Here is an 18,127-nt window from a genome sequence, read left to right on the forward strand (position 1 = left end):
AACTAAATAGTCTGGACATTTGAAATGACCCACAACATACCCGTTGACCTGATCTTGACAGTGGCCGTGGATGCAGGGGTTGCTAAGGCACTCGTTGATCTGGGAGCGACAGGTAGGGTCCTGGAAGCCTTCACGACACTGGCAGGTGAAGCCGTTGATGCCATCCACACAGGTGCCCCCGTTATGGCACGGGTTACTCTGACACTCATCAATGTTGATGTTGCACATGGTTCCTGCAATGCAAGTTCAAACAAAAACATTGGCTCTGCTCTGTGCTGCAGTTTATTTTGATTCTTGCAGACCTTTGTAGGTGTCTATTATGTTAAAGACTCAGTTCATACTAAACAACAAAGCCTCTTAAAGGGGCCCATTTCTATTCATGCTGCTATGGCTGCACTTGTACACTATTTAGGGTGTAGGATTCCTTTTGACTTTCCACTTGCTGCAACAGACACCATTCAACTGCAGACACTGTTCACATGCAGTCTTTTCAGTGCTGGCCAACTACACTCAGCAAACCTGCTCCCAGCTCCACCACCACCTCCACCTCACCCCACCTGCCCCCTCCCTTTTAAGAGATTGACTTTCAAAATCTTTCCCAAAATCGTTTCTCCCGTTTGAGTCCCAGATGTTCCGATGTCCTTTCAGCTGAATGTGGACTGAGGTGGCTTGTGTGTCTAGCCTAGGGACCGGCAAGTGATTGTGCCTCAGTCTGTGTGTGTGTGTGTGTGTGTGTGTGTGTGCGTGTGTGTGTGTGTGTGTGTGTGTGTGTGTGTGTGTGCTCTGGTAAACTGACACCCGGTCTAAGGGGATGGGGTGGGTGGGAGGTGCAGCGCTCGCTGGCCAGCTGTCTTCCCCACACCCTCCTTTGTCTCCGCTCCCACCTGCGTAACCCTTTCTTACCTGAGCGGAGGCGTTCCCGCAGGCCCGCCCAGCCAGCACACATGGAACCCTCAGCGCCACAACACGGAACCCTCAGCGCCACAACACGGAACCTCAGCGACACAACACGGAACCTCAGCGGCACAACGACACGGTGCTACACAGCGCTTCTATTTCATGTGCCATTTACTCAGGTTACTCCTTACCTAGACCGCTTTATTACACTTACTGACTCATTTCTGTTTCCGTTTTCTTACCTGTGTAGCCTGGCTTGCACGTGCACTCGTAGCCGTTGATCTTGTCGATGCACGTCCCGGAGTCACACGGGTTGCTTTTGCAGTCATCCAAGTCGATTTCACAGTTGATACCTGTGGAGTCATCCATTGGGTTTGAGCCTACAGTTCCTGACATGCATTTGTTCTCACAAAACAACTGGTGTGATTGCAGACTCAACAAGGATAAGATCAATTCCCCATTATAGCTCAATGCTCAAGCCAAGTCAAGTTTATTTGTATGGCTTGCTCAGGGCTCAAAGCAAGGAAAATGTCTGAGCCTGAAGTTAAAAACCATTATGCATCACTATCTACTTTCAAATATATACCCATCCGACTCCTGAAATCAGGCACAATGCCTGAGGACTTTAAAGGTGATGATACATGGGGCAACTTCTTGAGCAATGTTGCTGGGCAACCACATAACCAGTTCCATTTATTCTGATTGGATAATCAAAAGAAACTGTTGCCCAATATCAATGAGAAAATGCCAGAACCACAATAATGAGGAACATTGCCCAGCAACATTGCTCAAAAAGTTGCCCCATGTATCATCAGCCTAAGACGCGCTCGCTGCAGCGAGGGCATTTTTTACCTGAGGTGCCCTTGGGGCAGAGGCAACGGTAGGCGTTGACGCTGTCCTGGCAGGTGCCTCCGTTCTGGCATGGCTGGCTGAGGCACTCGTTGATGTTGGTCTCGCACAGGCGCCCGGTGTAGCCCGCCTTGCACTGGCAGCTGAAGGAGGCCAGGCCGTCCTTGCATGTGCCATAGTGGCAAGGGTTGGACGCACATTCGTCGACGTCAAGCTCGCAGTGCTGTCCGGTGTAACCTGAGTGGGGAAAAACGCACAAGGCGTCAAATAATGTTATTCTGACCAACTCTTTTTTTTTTTAATTTCTCCATTTAGAATGCAGATCTAAAAAAAAACTTTTTTTATAAAAACCATGTCTGAATTTTCTCGCATCAGTGGTTCCTTTGAATTCTTCAAGTATTCAGTTAATATAAACTTCACATCATATGCACAGACATGTGGTCAACCGTTATAAGGCGAATTTTGTGTGCTAGTTGCTTTTCATAACATCCTCCAATCAACTTCAGTGGTAAGCAGAGCCACCCCAGTGCCGGGGCATATAGGGCAGCCAAATGTAGTATGAAGAGCAGAGTATGCCGACAGGGCTGACTGTGTACAGCCAAATGTAGTATGAAGAGCAGAGTATGCCGACAGGGCTGACTGTGTACAGCCAAATGTAGTATGAAGAGCAGAGTATGCCGACAGGGCTGACTGTGTACAGCCAAATGTAGTATGAAGAGCAGAGTATGCCGACAGGGCTGACTGTGTACAGCCAAATGTAGTATGAAGAGCAGAGTATGCCGACAGGGCTGACTGTGTACAGCCAAATGTAGTATGAAGAGCAGAGTATGCCGACAGGGCTGACTGTGTACAGCCAAATGTAGTATGAAGAGCAGAGTATGCCGACAGGGCTGACTGTGTACAGCCAAATGTAGTATGAAGAGCAGAGTATGCCGACAGGGCTGCCTGTGTGATGTGCTCGTACCTTCAGTGCATTCACATGTGTACTTGTTGGGCCCGTCTGTGCATTTGGCGCCATTCTTGCATGGTGTGCTGGCGCACTCATCTGCATCCACCTGGCATTGGCTCCCACTGAAGCCTGGGAAGAGGAGGAGGGAGGGGAGTGGTGAGGGAAGGACAAGGGAAGGGGGGTTGGGGTTGTGTGTGTGTGTGTGTGTGAGGGGGGGGGGGGGGGGGGGGTAAATCCCCCCCCCCCTCTTCTTTCACTCTCCTGCTGCTTCTCACTCTAGCAAAGCCTGCCATTCCTTCAGTCATCTCCTCCCAACACGGCCATTACAGGGCCCATGTGAGCATTTGGGAGAGCAGGAGGAGGAAGAGGGGGGTAAGGGGTTGGGGTGGGGGTGAGGAGTTTGGGGTTGGGGAGCAGGGGCTGCCACCTTGCATTCACTGACACCTCAGCCCCCTCCGCTATCCCCAACCCTACTCCTTGCCTTTCAAATCTCCTTTCAGCAGGACCCTATAAGGGAGGCCAGAATGGGAGGGGGAGTAGAGGGCTGGGGGTGCGGGGCGTTAGATGGGGTGGGGGGGGTGTAGGGGGGTGTTTGGGGGGTCCTTCAGGGGCCCTCCTCTGACCATAGCCCCGGGCCAGACAAAAGCTGCGCTGTCTGCCCCAATGCAGCACTTGAGCCGTGCCGGTTGCTGCTTGCTTTTGTTCTTCCGAAACATTTTCCATCACAATGGGGGAAATTCGCCCAGCCTGCCTTCATCCTACTCGCAGACTGGCCCCTACACAAAAGGGCCCTGTCTGACCCGGCGACCCCCTCCATTCACCGCCATCATCATTCAGAGGGACCCAGCAGGCCCTCGCTCTCCCCCAGTTATTCTAATCTCCTCTAACAACGTCTGCTGCCTGCCAGTGTGCTCCCAGCACTGGCCTGCACAATAAAAGTCATGTCTCTGTCGCCGCGCATACCCAAACTACCCTCCTTATTTGTTTTAGGCTGCTACACTTCTGTTTACACTTGGGGTTTAGCATTTGAGGGAGCACGAACACCACTGTCATTTTTAAATTGAGAAATGACAGAGCAGAGCTGAGGGTCTTGGCTGTGGGTATGTGGTCTTCCCTGTGACCCTGTGCACTTGGCTCTCTTGTGCTTCTGTCCATATGCGATGGCCCTCCTGAGTCACTGGGACTTTCTGCACCGGTGCTGCTGTCGAACATTTCAAAAATCCCGGCCGCGGTTGCTGTGGAGACTGCTGTGTACATAAATGAAAGGCGCCCCGGGCTGACATGCTTTCCAAAGGGACTAATTTACATCTCAAGGAGAACTGGGGGGCCTGATGCTTCACCACACACACAGACACACACACACACACACACACACACACACACACACACACACACACACCTTTTCAGTACAGCATGCCGGGCCCCACAAATCTCCAAATGCTCTAGGATTTTAGGCCCCCAACCGGGCACACTCTCCACCCCACCCCTCCAACACTACCAGCGCTTGCCAAACTATAGTAGCTTTTCAGCCGCAGAGCCCAGTGCAGCCTCACTCCCGGCGTGCTCATTCCTCCACATCCTGAGATGAAATGCGACGCCGTTTGTCCTTTTGTGAGGGGGCACCTTTAATCTGTCCCTTTTTACATGGCACCCTCTCCACCCCCCTCCCGGCCGCTCCCTTTCACTGGCGCCAAGAAGAAGAGGGAAAAGAAACGAGGAAGGGAAAAAAACTTCACAAAAACACACGTTTGGCGGGAAAAAATAAAAAAGAGTCCCTCTTGCTTGTTACATTCCTGAGGCACCCAACGCAAAAAACACATCAACACAAAGACCTCCAGGAACCATGGTCACCATAGTCTCTCACCAGTGGAATCCCTTTATAGCTTTAAGCTTGATTAAAAACATTTAAAGAAATCAATAAACTGGTAGTGACCCTACAAAACACCACAACAATATAAGGAATGTAGGCAGCTGGGTCTTTATTTCTCCCTTGTTTACAGAAATGAGATCTAAAGAAAGAAAAGGATTCAGGCTAAATAACGGCTATGCGAATTGTCTGGCATCAGTGGTTCCTTTGATTAACATCATACATATTCAGTCAATATAAAGTTCACATCATGTGCACAGACTCCATTTTCCTTCTTTCTAAAGATGTATTGTTGTTGCTAGTTGCTTTTCATAACAGCCTCCAAACAATTCTAATGGATATCTACCTCTCCAAACTCCAAAACAGTTGTGCATGCACACGTGGAAGTGTGCGCGAGCTGCATTTCGATGTGCACTCTGGCTGAGATCACTTCTAAAAAAGCCCTCTTATGGATTTTCCCCTGGCCGTCCAGCCTCTGGCTCCCTAAGCTCGCCTGGAGGTGAGGATTTACTGCACCCCTCTGGCCCTGTCCTGGGGGGGTGGATGGGAATGGGGGGGGGGGGTGGGATCGACCCCCGCATACACTCACCTGTGGGGCACTGGCACTCAAAGCTGTTGATCTTGTCGATGCACTCCCCATTGTTCAGACAGGGCATGCTGGCGCACTCGTTGGTATCGATCTGGCAGTAGATTCCCTCGTAGCCTGCCAATTAACATGGAGAATCATCTTCAGCATTATTAAGGATGGAGGGAGATCAATCCTCCCCCGCCCAAAAAAAGCTTTTGTTTACCCGGCCAGATTGTTTGTGAATTACTAGTGCATACATATAACATGAGATACCTGAGCGAACCTGAGGACGCTGTATGTGAAACGCGTTGTTATGGACCAATTAGTGTTAAGCCATCCTCAGCATTATTAAGGAGAGCAGAAATCAATCAACCCAACCTTTGTACTCTAGCCAGGTTGCTTGGGTTGATGGGTAAATTGACATCATATGCATAACACATGCTAGTTTAGGATTACTTCTCTGAACAAAGGAAGCTAATGATGAAGCATTGTCCAAGACTAGAGGCATAACACTGTTAAATGTGGGTGTGGCTGTGCTATTCTGTACTGGCTATTTAACTAAACGACTTGAGTAAAGTACCGACTAGCTCCTAACTGCTTAGCTGGACCCTTACCTGGCATGCAGATGCATTTAAAACCTCCAATTTGGTCCAGGCAGGTTGCATCGTTTTGGCAAGGGTTGGACATGCACTCGTTGATATCGAGCTCACAGCGGGCACCTATGTAGCCAGCAGGGCATCTGCACTGAAACGAGCCTTTGGTGTTGAGGCACTTCCCTCCATGCTCACAAGGGTTGGAACCTGTAGAGCACACCAACAAACATCAGCCATCATCAGACCACATGAGCAAACCAGTGAGCATAACCTCAGCCCAGGTACACCTATTCAAATGCTTTACTAAAAGGTGCCACCGAAAAGATTCTTACCCAGCGAGCATTCGTCAATGTCAACGTCGCAGGATGCCCCAACGTAGCCCGCGGGACAGGTGCAGATCGCTTTGCCGTTTACGGGATTCGTGTCACAGTTGGACCCTTTTTTGCACGGACTGCTTATGCAGGCATCCTCCAAATGGCAGAGCAGACCTGTATCAACACATAGGCAAGAACCCACGTCAGCACTTACACTGTGCAACCCATAACCTTATTCTTAGTCTTATTTCGCAAACAATAACAGAACATCAACATTAAGTATATATATAAAAAAAACATAAAAAAAAAAACATTTGAAAAGAAATACAACGCAATTGAATTGAAAATATAAACATTTGATGTATCTGGCTGTAGCAACTGGACGAGCTTGAAACTGACCTGTTCTACCAGGGGGGCACTCGCAGTAGAAGGAGGCCACGCGGTCGTGGCAGGTGGCGCCGGCGGAGCAGGCGGCATCGGCGCAGTCGTCGATGTTCTCGCTGCAGTCGTCTCCCGACCAGCCGTTCACGCACACACAGTGGTAGCCGCCCAGGGAGTTGAGGCAGGTGCCGCCGTTCTGGCAGGCGTTTGGCATCAGGTCACACTCGTTGACGTCCTCCCGGCATAGCTGACCTGTGAAACACAAAGCAATGGAGCTCTCTTAGCGGTGCTGACCTGTGCATACCTACACTCCAGTGAGGAAGCAGAGCTTACCAGATGCAATCACAACAGTTATTGGCCATATGAACATTAAATCAAACTTGAACACTGAGGTACGTGATCCTCAGTAGTAGATCACAGGACCCTACTAATTATGTCTCCTAATAATGTAGATAAACTAATTTCTAACTAAGACACAAATTCATTCTAGATGAAATAAGAATGTCATAGCCTGCTGTTTGAATACTATACACTTGAAATATATTCATTTGAAATACACACAAATATGACAGGATGCATGTCAGTGTAGTACCTGTCCACTCCGGTTTGCATTGGCAGTTGTAAGTGTTCACTCCATCTACACATACACCTTCATTCTCACACAGGTGGTCTGTACAGTCATTGATGTTGTGTTCACAGTTCTGCCCATTGAAACCTGAAAGAATTAAAAGGTGGAGAAGACATTTTAGCCTCATACTGTCCTGACAACTGAACTTTCTGTCACATCTTACAAGCAAAGGCAATTTAGAAGCGATGTACATAACCTGGAAAAAGTTGCCATTATTCCTAAATAAAACTTCTTATAATTTATTTTTCCTGGAATATTCATATTAGACTTGATGCTCTCCTTTTTCATATCTTTATTTGGAAAAAAAATAATACACACAGGTGCACGTTTTTCCGTCACCGGTTTCCTTTCATTTTTTCATTCAACTTTTTTGTCGTAAAAGTTGGCCTCGGCTGCATTAAGGACAGCAAACCTCACTGACACTGACCGCTGTTTCCTCTCTTGCTACAATCAGCAGCAGCTGCTCTGGCTCAGTCAGGGATGAGAGAGAGAGAGGGATAGAGGAGAGAGAGAGAGAGGGATAGAGGAGAGAGAGAGAGGGATAGAGGAGAGAGAGGGATAGAGGGAGGGAGAGAGAGGGATAGAGGAGAGAGAGAGAGAGGGAGGGATAGAGGAGGGAGAGAGAAATGGATAGAGGGATAGAGGAGCACAGGCCAGAGAGGAGACAGGAAGTGCTGGCAGGCTTGGAGTAGGTCGGAGAAGCCGCTGGGACGGGATCCTCCGCCATTTTTAAATCACAGACAATGGCCGTGGCCAGACGGCCATTTTGAAAAGCACAGGCCAGGAAAGCACTTATCCAGACTGAGGATGTTGTCCTTCGACCATTTCCTCATGATAAGCGCAAATGTTTTCCTGCCCCCTGGTACACAATCACACACTGCACTCACAGGCGTGCAGATAGTCACAGATGCAAACTTACACACATAAGAACAGACTCACGTTTACATTGGCACAGTGCTAAAAGACATGAAAAACATGTCTCATTCATTCAGATGCTCTACTATAGCTCAGGACAAGCTACATTGTCCTCTGTATGTCCACATTTCAGTCAGGAAATGTTTGTCAAGCTGCTGTGCCTTCTGCATGACATTGTTCAGTCAAAATATTTACAAAGTCAATTTTCAAAAAAGTGGCGCATCACCGACAGGTATTCTCCAGTACTGGGTCACCTGTACCTGGACTACAACTCCAGTACTGGCTTGTAAGATTGTCTGCCTCGACCATTTGATATTACATGCAGAGGTGTAGAAGTCCGGCTTCAAAAAGTAAAAGTCCTGCCACTTTTTTGTTCCAACCATTCACTTAATCATTCTAATTAGCACAACTCTTAAGCAAAGGCTACACGACACCAACCTCGCTCCAGCTGCGAGATCACAACACATGTTTGGCATGATTTATTCACAACATACCATATGATTGGCACGATGTATTCACATCTCAACTTTTGCTGGTGGAATAAGTGTAGATAACTGTCATGTTTGCGTTATGAACTAACCCCATACATTTATGTCTCTTAATTAAGAAGTCTCTGTCTTAAGCCAGGTTGATCAACTAATTAGTGAAATCACTTGTTTAAGCGCACAGGTAGAACCAATACACGCAGGACTTTTACTTTCCGAAGCCGGATTTTTACATCTCTGATTACATGTTCACTTTAAAGTATCTACTGTGGATGTATATGTACACACACACACAAAAAACATACCTGGAAGGCAAGTGCACTGGTAGGTGGTATCTCCTTTCTGCACACAAGTGCCCCCATTGTTGCAGGGCGAAGGATTGCAGGGCATGTAGAGGGTCTCGCAGTGTTTGCCAGTGTACTCCTGTGGGCAGCGGCAATGGTAGGTTCCCACCTCGTTGACACAAGTGCCGCCATTCTTGCAGATGTTAGGGTTCTGGGTGCACTCATTGACATCCTGCTTACAGGTCTGTCCGTAGAAGGTTGGCGGGCAGTCGCACAAGTAATGGGATTCGAAGGCTCTACAAGTACCGCTGTTGGCACAGGGGTTCGAGGCACAGGGATCTGCCTGCTGGCATGTTTTACCTAGAGAGTGAAAAAACAAAACAATTATCATCATGTCTCAAGAATTGTTGTGCCCAGGGCTCAGAGTATGCTTGAAAAAGAGATGTAAGATCTCCATGGGACTCACCTGGTAAAATAATGGATAAATACATAAATAAATAAAATAACAAGATAACAAAATGTTATGTACGTTATGTGATAGACACATAACAGAGTGTTCTAAGGCCCGGACAGCGCTCTCTATGTTGGCAGTGCTCTCTTGACAGTCTCACCTGACCAACCAGGGCGGCATCTACATCGGTAGTCCCTGGTGCTGAGAAGTTCGCAGGTGCCTCCATTTCGGCAAGGAGAGTTCAAACACACGTTGTCCATCGGCGTCAGGCACAGCTTGTCCATAAAGCCTGGCCGGCAATTGCAGACAGCCTCGTACCGGATGCCGCGTTTAGCCACCTGACAGGTGCCTCCATTTTCACAGGGGCTGAAGTAACAGGGGTTGTGGTGCTCACATCTCGATCCCAGGTATTTCTCCGGACACCTGATAAGAGACGAGACAGAGAGAGAGAGAGAGAGATAGATAGAGAGATAGACAGATAGATAGACAGATAGAGAGATTATACTCTAGGACCAATTCAAGTCAGCTCTTAAAAAAGTCTCACTTGGTCTTGCCCTCCCCATCTCTTCCCCATTTTCTCTCTCTCTCTCTCTCTCTCTCTCTTTCTCTACTCTAATGATTCATTACTCAGCAGTATGCCCCACTTTTTAAACAAATGAGGTAGAGTGGACAGAGGCCGCTGGTGAGGGGCCTGCAAAGGAATAGTGCCCTTTGTGCTCGGACACCACACACTGCTGTTTGGCTACTCACAAGACTTCATATTGACCAGCAGTCTGCTTGTTTTAATCCAAAATGGGTCAAACTAAGCAAAGACTGGCTTGAGTGGGAGGGAAGTTCCCAAGTGGCCACTCTGGCATTATGGGAGAGTTGTTGACCCTACAAAGATTGCTACAAAGTTAATACAGAAAAATTCCAGTGGAAGGCCATTTTTTTAATCCACTAAAAAGGGACAGTTTCCCAGGGTGTGAACGCATGAGTGCACATGGTCCTCTTTCACATAGCATTACTGCAGCAGACCACCTTGTATTGTTTCTCTAAAACCATATGACCACTCCATGACACATGTCAAGATGGATTACATAATGTGCTCAGTCAACAAAAGCAAATAGTTTCTGTGGGAATCATTTTCAAAATGTTTCGGGAATTCCCCAAACAGTAACTCCTTCGTATCAGTCTGTCTTTCAAAATCATCAACATGGATGTTCATTGTAAATAACAGTGAACTGAACAAAGATGAAGAGGCAACAAAAAGCATGTGTCCATGTCCATGTAGGTTCACCACTTCAGGGAACCTCTCGTGGAATAAGATAGAAAGCATACATGGTTTTTAACTCTTAACTCTTTAAGTATTTGGATGATATATTCCAATCCACTCTGTAATGCTTCCCCATTACTGACTTGGTCAAATGTCATGTGGTGCTGACCAAAGAGACCACACAGGCCACCATGTGCTGCGACAAATGGCTTTTGTTTCACAAATGGGCAAAGTACTAACAATACAACCCACACAAGCTAAACAGCCTAATCATCCAACCAAGTGCTAAGCATTTGGCCATTCACACTCTTACACGGATGGTTTGGTGATCAATGCAGCATTTTAGGGGTCTAAGATATAGCATCATGATTAATGATGCATTTCTGCCAGAGACATCTGTAGCTCCAGACTTCAGATCTGTCTGTCAATTAGCATTGTGTTACAGAAAAGATCTCACTTCCTGGATGAAGAACAGTGGGCTTTGGCATAGGAGGGGCAAAAGCACTTAGCACCTTCACCATAGATTGTGCCATTACAGTGGTTGACTCCCGATCGTTACCAAAAACACTTTCCTTTTAGGCCTCAGTAGGGTCTGATGGGGCAGGGCAATAGCCGAGCCGGGGTGAAGGGTGCTTTTTACGCTGTCTCTCCAGGGATTAAGATGCTAAATCATTCTGAGCAGGAAAAGAAAACACAACTGGGGGTTGCTGTGGGAGGGACTTTGGGGAGGTTGAGGGGTGGGGGTGGGTCACGACAAAGGCCTGTGAAGGGGGAGGGGGTGTAGAAATGGCACCCCTTTACCTCACACAATACTATATTTCCCCTCATTGTCCTGCCATTCCTACACTTAGTTGGAAATGGACCAAACCAACCACCAAACCAATATCACCTTTAGTTGTGAGCCCAAGCTACAAGGTCTCATCCACTGACTCACCAGAATGTCACTACATCCTGGAACTATCGTGTATAGGCCTCTCTCTGCAGCCTTCCACAGGCTCTGCTGTCGGTCAAGGAGCTAAAGTTAGCATTCACACGATAATCATGTTATCCATTCAGTGTTAGTCTTTGGCAGTCTAATGAGAATATCATTTAAAAACTGGGACGGGATGGGGTGGGGTGGGGTGGGGGTAAGAGGGTGGGGTTGGGGCTTGGTGGTGGTGGTGTTGGCTGGAGGGGAGACACAGGGGCCAAATGGGATGGTGTGGCTGGGAGGCATGCCTGGACCTTACTCTAAAAAAGGGCCACAGGGAGCAGGTGCGCATGTTAATGAGCGACTGGCAGCTGCTATCCATAGCACGCTCCCTCTCCCCACCCTCCTCCTCCCTTCTTGCCCCCTTCAGCACACCCTGCCCTCCCTCCTCAAATAGACACACACACACACACACTCTCTGTCTCCCTCACACACACACACTCAGAAGATAGAGTGTGTGTGTGTATGTATGTGTGTGTATGTGTGTGTGTTGGGGGGGGGGGGGGGGGGGGGTGGCAGCTGAAAGGCGTCCCCTACCGCGGTGCAGCGTGGGGAGGCAGCATGAGTAGACCCATTGTTCCACGCGCCATTCATGGCTGACCGCGGGTCGAGCGCCTCCAAGCTGATAGTTGTGCATTCAGCTGTTAAACCTCCTCTTCTCTCTTCTCTCTCTCTCTCTCTGACTCAACCTCTCTCACTCACTCCATGCCTTTTGCTTTTCAGCTCACACTTCTAGCACCTTCCTCCATCTGAACGTTTTTTCACTTTCACTTTTTTGGATGACATACCTCTAAAGACCGCTACAGCCCCACTCACACTCCATTTTTCACCTTGATTAAACTCTTCTCCCCTAATAGAGAGTCCAAAGTCCAGGCTCATTAGAAATAGTTCGTTTAGTTAAGTTACCTTATTCCTGTAGTAAATCTTGATAAAAACAAATTGGGAATTCCTTACTTCCTGTTGCTATGTAACACCTGTAGATAAAGATGAGTGTGTGTGTATACTCTCTAATGCTTTGATTACATTGTCTATTGTGAAATACAGTATGTAGCACAGAGAATTTCAGTAGTTTTAGTAGCTTTGACACGTCTGTGGTGCTAAACAAAATTATTGAAGAGAGGGGTTCCTGTTATGTGGGTGAATTTTGTGTTCAAAAAGCTTACTCAGTTTTTTGTCAGCTGTTTTATTTTGATACATTTGTATTCTTTGACCAGTGATTTTAATCTCATTTACCTTTTGAACCCTGGTGTTTTGGAGTCTAGTCATTTAAATTTCCAAAGCCATTTACAACTGCTAGCCTGGGAACAAAGCATCTGATGTTTACTGTCCCTCTGTTTCCTCAAAAGATGAAAGCAACCTTAATAACATTCCTGGAGGGAGAGCTTTCACAGCAGCCCCCTTTAATAACCCTTCACAAGGGCCAACAGACAAGCGAGGGAAGCCTGAAATAAAGGAAATTAGCCTGAGTTTTATGTCTCTAGGCCTGAGAGGTCTCTGGGAGTCAGCTCCTGCCACGGCAGAATGCTGCAATTTGGTAAAAAAAAAAAAAAAGTCACCCTATCTTGAGCTGCACGTCTCTATGCAGACAGCCTGCAAGCACATTTAACATGACTGTGCGAGAAATCACACCAGCTTTGAGAATGGGCTCGTGTCTAGCCCAGCCAGGCAAATAGTAACACTTCTCATGCGGGCATCAAATGTAAACACAGGAGGCAGGCAGCCCAGCCAGCCAGCCAGCCTCCTCGTGGTGCTTTCGGCAAGCAAGCAATAAGGTTACGCAGAGAGTCAACGCCAGCCTGCTGCCCAGAGAATGCCGCCAGTTTGCCCCCTCACTTGGCACACAACCGTCAAATAATCCATTAGGGTTGATTTAGACTGAGACGAGCAGACGCACACTAGGGGTCAACTGTGACTGCCAAAATATTTATAGGGAAAAAAACAAAAACACTAAAGAATGGTCAATTTGTTTTTTCAAAATCAGCACATATAATACCCCTGTGAATTTAGCCAAGTGCTTATGACATAATTTAATCCATTCATGAGATACCATGAGACAACAAAACAATGTAAATCTCTCACAAGCACAAGCCCAACAGATGATAAACACTACAGTTTAACCCTAAAACATAAGGCCTATTGTCACAGTCATGATATCATCATCATCATCATCATCAGGTCAACTCTGTTTTCCACTGTTGCTTCCTTTTGTCCACCCCATTTTGCCCACTGTTGGGATTCCTCCCTACAAAAGCCACCAGTAGCCCGTGGCAACAGGCTTGGGCCAGTGTAGTAATGTGTGCCTGGACACAGCAGATGTTTTCTTGACACCTGACCCTTGGCCAGATGAGTCACAGCCACCACCCCCACCCCGCCCAAGTCACTCAGTCTGCCATCTGCCACCAACAAGTCACCCAATAAAGGGCCTCTTTCAGAGAAATGAATCTCTCTCTCCCTCTCTCTCTCTGGCTTTCTGCTGTTATCTGGAGGTGAGGTGAGACAGGGGTTTCAAAGGACAAAGGGAAGCACCATCCACAAGCTAAAAAGCCACTAGAGTCAAATGTATGAGGTGCTATCTGTTGCAGTTTTTACATGTGCGAACAACACCATCCCCCCCCCAAAGAATAATCCTTGTAACATTTTCAGCCCGTTTGACAGTAAAGTCGTCTGGCCTTTCAGTTTTTCCACCATACTTATGTCCCCTCCTCTCTCCCTTTCTCTCCTCAGTACTTGTACAGTACAGTGAGATCCTATAGAAAAACTTAGAATCCCCCAGGAGGACTGACCTGATCTTAAAGGAAGAATTCCCACTATCCCTCCTCTCTCTCTCTCTTTACGGAATCCCTACCAGAGGCCCACATCTGTTTGTTTGCATGTGTCCCCTCAGCCCTAATCCCAAATGGGGAGGCCATGTTCCACCAGGTCCCCCGTGTCCCGAGGCCTACATCCTGTCTGGTCTGATGAGAACAGCTCCTGGTGGCTTTACGGGCCTGGGAACCAGGTAAGTGTTTTCAGGTGTTTGGAAATCGCAGTACTTTCTGTCTGGTATTATGGATGTGAGGGGATAACAAGCAGTCCCCCCCCCCCCCCCCATCTCTTTGACTCATGAGGTCACATAGTTTAACTGATCAATTTCAGGTGCTGCACCCAAGATCCTAAAGGGATGGATTTCAAGCTGGCTGAGATAAACTTAGAAACTAGCTGCTTAGAAAAGTCGACATAATGGAAACCCTAGTTTATTGGATACACACAGCTACTGTCGGTTTTTGTAGGTTTTTGTATAACTAAAAGCATCCAGCCTCTCCCAAAACCTCTGTTTTATCAAACGAATGCAACAGAAAGAGAGACCAGTCAGCTCAAAGAAATACATGGTGGGACTAAAGGTACTCAGTCTAGTAAAAGTCCAAATCAAATGTGGCACATGTTCTGCAGCCAGGTCTTGAAGTAACACCTGCCACTTTAACACATGTTCCCTCTCTTTACAGCTCAGTGGTCCAAGACACACACACACACACACACACACACACACACACACAAACAAAGTGGGCTAATGTTTCAGGCTCATTACTAGTCAAGGATGACCGAGTGGTATACATTACACAGCCCTTATTTTTAATAAATAAAGGTGGAGGGATTTCTCAATGTTTCAATGAGTTTAAATGTGCACTAGCCTGATATTTACACACTACTATCCACCCACAATCAATTCATTCATTGACAATCCTTTTCATCCAGGCCCCAGTGTGCTTGCCAAGTGAGAGAGTAGCCCAGCATCCTTTTTCTCAACCATGGGCTTTCTGTCCTCATATGATCGGAGACAGCACCTTCTCTTCCTCTGACTTCAGAGAGCTCATTTCCTGTCTCTCAAAGAAGAGGGAAGCAGAGCATACCTCACCTCCCCTCCACAACAAACAATGGGGGCATTGAGGAGGCCATCCTCTCTCTGCTGCACATGGACTGGCCTTCCCACTATAGAGCTTTTTACAGTAGTTCCAGTCTTCACAAAATCTCACCCAGATTAGAGGTCTTTTGCCATCGAGTGCCTCTGCTGGGAGTTTGGAGGATAAATGCATCTAACTTTGATATTATGACTTCAGAGCCTCTAAACAAAACAAAAAAAAATTGTTGTAAAAAAAATGTTAAATTATTACACAACTTCAGAGCTTTCTCACACCACCTGCTCAGTCACAGCGAAACATCTCTTGATTTCGTTGTCAAAAATTCAACAGTCAGACGTCTGGACTCTGCGTCTGTGACCGAGAAGATCCTCCCATCAGCCTCTAAAAGTCAAGTCTCCTTGACTTAGCCTGCTGCAGCATTACGGTCACATGCCTCGCTGTATCAAGGAGTTTGACAGGCATAAAATTTGCTGAAGGAAAGCAGGTGAACTTTCAGCCACTTGACATCTATCATCGTCCTATATCTTGGGCTCTAAGCCTCTAGAGTCCAACTGGCCAGTGTCAATCTAGCGCCCTTGGAATCCATCGCTGGTTGCCAGGCCCAAGGCGCTCGTAGACATGTCAGACTCAGTTGTTTGGCTTGGTACCCGGGGAGCCTTGGAGATAATCAATCCCTGGCTCTGGCTGCGCCTCATTCTCAGCTGCAGATATGCGAGATGGCATCCTTGGCATGGCATCTCAAGTAGAGACAGCGGTGTCCTTCACCACCGCCAGTGCCAGGCTATTTCAGTGAGCGAGTGAGTGACAGCTGACACAAAGGCACCTCGCGTAAACAGAGCTGTTTTTCACTAGAGTCTGGAGAGGTGTGTCCAACCGGCGAAACGTCATGGGGGACGGCACACGATGCTTAATTGACTTGTTAACTTGTCTAATGAGTGAGACGTGTGCATCCTAAATTCCACTAATAGAGTCTTCTGAACATTTGACAGCACTGAGTTCTTCTCTAGGCACTGGGCCTATGATGACAACCACGCACAAGGCCTACCACGCCACCAAAACAGTCTGAAAGTGTGATCTTCAATATGAAATCTGCCATCATGAATAGAACTGACTTTCCATCACTTCATGGGCGAAGTCACCTAAACACTCATGGACCATGGCTCAACCACTAAGATTAGTGAAGTAGCAGGAGGAAGACTCCAGGCTAGGAGAGCACAGCGTGTTGCACCAAGAGAACATATGGCCAAACCGAATGTCACTCCCTAAAACTTCAAAGAGCTCTTGTTGTCATGGAGACAAGGTGAAATGCCTACTCTGAATATGCCTACTCTGTTTTCTGTCTGATCAGAGCACGATTGAGGTCAAGCTAGTTACAGCGGCCACTTGTGACTTGGACATAGACAGGTCTGTCTTATTTTGGACAGCAGACATGGTATTTTATGCTTTTAGAGCATTGCAACCACATGATTTCACAGCCTTGGGATGAACACCACTAATACTAGCAAAAAATGTGCAAAGGCCATATAGATGACATGTCAGTGGTCACATTTATGGGTTAGACAACATAAACCTATGTCGAAGTTAAAGTTATTGAAAATAAATCAAGTCAACACTGCGGTACAAACTTCATGTGTACTTCATGCCACCATTTGTTTTACCACAGGGATGTCGGCCCAACTAACCACAGAGGTACAAGTTGAGTAGTAATGAGAGGTCACAGCACTGCCCAAGGAAACAACCGGTGGCTACATAACTGAGAGCTTAATGGCGGAGGAAGTCCAATGAAACAGGACACCATGCTTGGTGTGACTTAAATCCAAGTGAGTGAGAAACATTTAAGAGGCAAATGCTAACTTCAAGTGACCAGAAATAGACCTGTGAGGACTAATATATATATAGATATATATATATCAATGGAAAAGTGGGGTGATAACATCTGCTTCAACTAAAAATGCCGATGTAGTTAGACCAATGTAAGACTTAATCCTAATGACTTTGGCTTTGGAAAAAGAGAAGACACACGCTTATTGATAGAGATGATCCATAAACAAAGACACAAACAAAATATGATATTAAGATCCTTGCCAAAACATTTCCAGACAAGCAGCTGGAGTTTTGGTCAGTCCTCTTTGTTACCGAGGAAACAATACATGAAAGAGTGGACAGAGAGTGTCATCGAGTGTCCCGGGCCCGGACTCTCTGCTCATCGTATCTCCATGTTTAATTGGAAGAGTCTGAGGACATGCCGGCACAATGCGGCCCTTTGTGCCCCGACTGTGGCACGCTGGCTGCCAGTGGAGAATTAAGATGTGGCCCCCGGCCAGAGTGGCTCCCTGCATTAGCCCGCCTGCCTGCCTGCCTCAGGAGAGGCCAAAAAGAACAAGGCCTAACCCATTTCAGCTTTTATCTGTCCGCTCACATCTCCAGTTTCTAAACTCATGTCGATTAAAAAAAAGAGACAAAGAGAGAAAAACAGTAAATAGGCACTTCTGGTCTTGAATGGAAAGAGTGCAGAAACTCGATCCGCAACAGGTCTTTGTTAGAAGACTGAGGGATTTTCGGTGACTATAAGAGGGACAGCAGGTGACTATAAATATTTTTAATCAAAGACACTTGTTGTTCAAATTTGTGAAGAGTCTGAACAAATGTGCCACGGTACAATTTGTTTGCCTCTCCCATTGCATATTTCTTGCAATTATGAAAACATCCAGTTTAATTACACTCCACTACCATCTGTCCTTCTCATGTAAATTGCAAGAGTGAATACCCATTGAAAACAGGACAAAACCCCAAGCCAGGGTTAGGGGTAAGGGGTGGGGGTCTGA

The 18,127-nt window shown here is 47.0% G+C and overlaps 1 protein-coding gene and 1 non-coding gene across 2 annotated transcripts in view; both read right to left on the reverse strand.

The window, feature by feature from the left end:
* Positions 1-18,127, reverse strand: part of notch1b (notch receptor 1b) — a 34,957-nt gene that overhangs the window by 14,813 nt on the left and 2,017 nt on the right. The window contains exons 3-13 of the mRNA XM_076270177.1: positions 9,342-9,604; positions 8,752-9,090; positions 7,011-7,133; positions 6,437-6,670; positions 6,056-6,211; positions 5,745-5,930; positions 5,152-5,265; positions 2,711-2,824; positions 1,750-1,983; positions 1,140-1,250; positions 41-233 (exon numbers count right to left, since the gene is read on the reverse strand). Of these exons, the coding sequence (XP_076126292.1) occupies positions 41-233; positions 1,140-1,250; positions 1,750-1,983; positions 2,711-2,824; positions 5,152-5,265; positions 5,745-5,930; positions 6,056-6,211; positions 6,437-6,670; positions 7,011-7,133; positions 8,752-9,090; positions 9,342-9,604 (2,067 nt within the window). The remainder of the gene's footprint in view (positions 1-40; positions 234-1,139; positions 1,251-1,749; positions 1,984-2,710; positions 2,825-5,151; positions 5,266-5,744; positions 5,931-6,055; positions 6,212-6,436; positions 6,671-7,010; positions 7,134-8,751; positions 9,091-9,341; positions 9,605-18,127) is intronic.
* On the reverse strand, positions 2,113-2,177 carry LOC143106959 (small nucleolar RNA SNORD42). Its single transcript, XR_012983753.1, has one exon. It is a non-coding gene; the product is annotated as a small nucleolar RNA SNORD42 (small nucleolar RNA).

The sequence above is a fragment of the Alosa pseudoharengus genome, unplaced genomic scaffold (genome assembly GCF_046254945.1).
Source record: "Alosa pseudoharengus isolate Yale_2024_CS ecotype anadromous, Long Island Sound unplaced genomic scaffold, YU_APseudo_1.1 YU_APseudo_1.1_scf_6, whole genome shotgun sequence".
NCBI classification, from domain to species: domain Eukaryota; kingdom Metazoa; phylum Chordata; class Actinopteri; order Clupeiformes; family Clupeidae; genus Alosa; species Alosa pseudoharengus.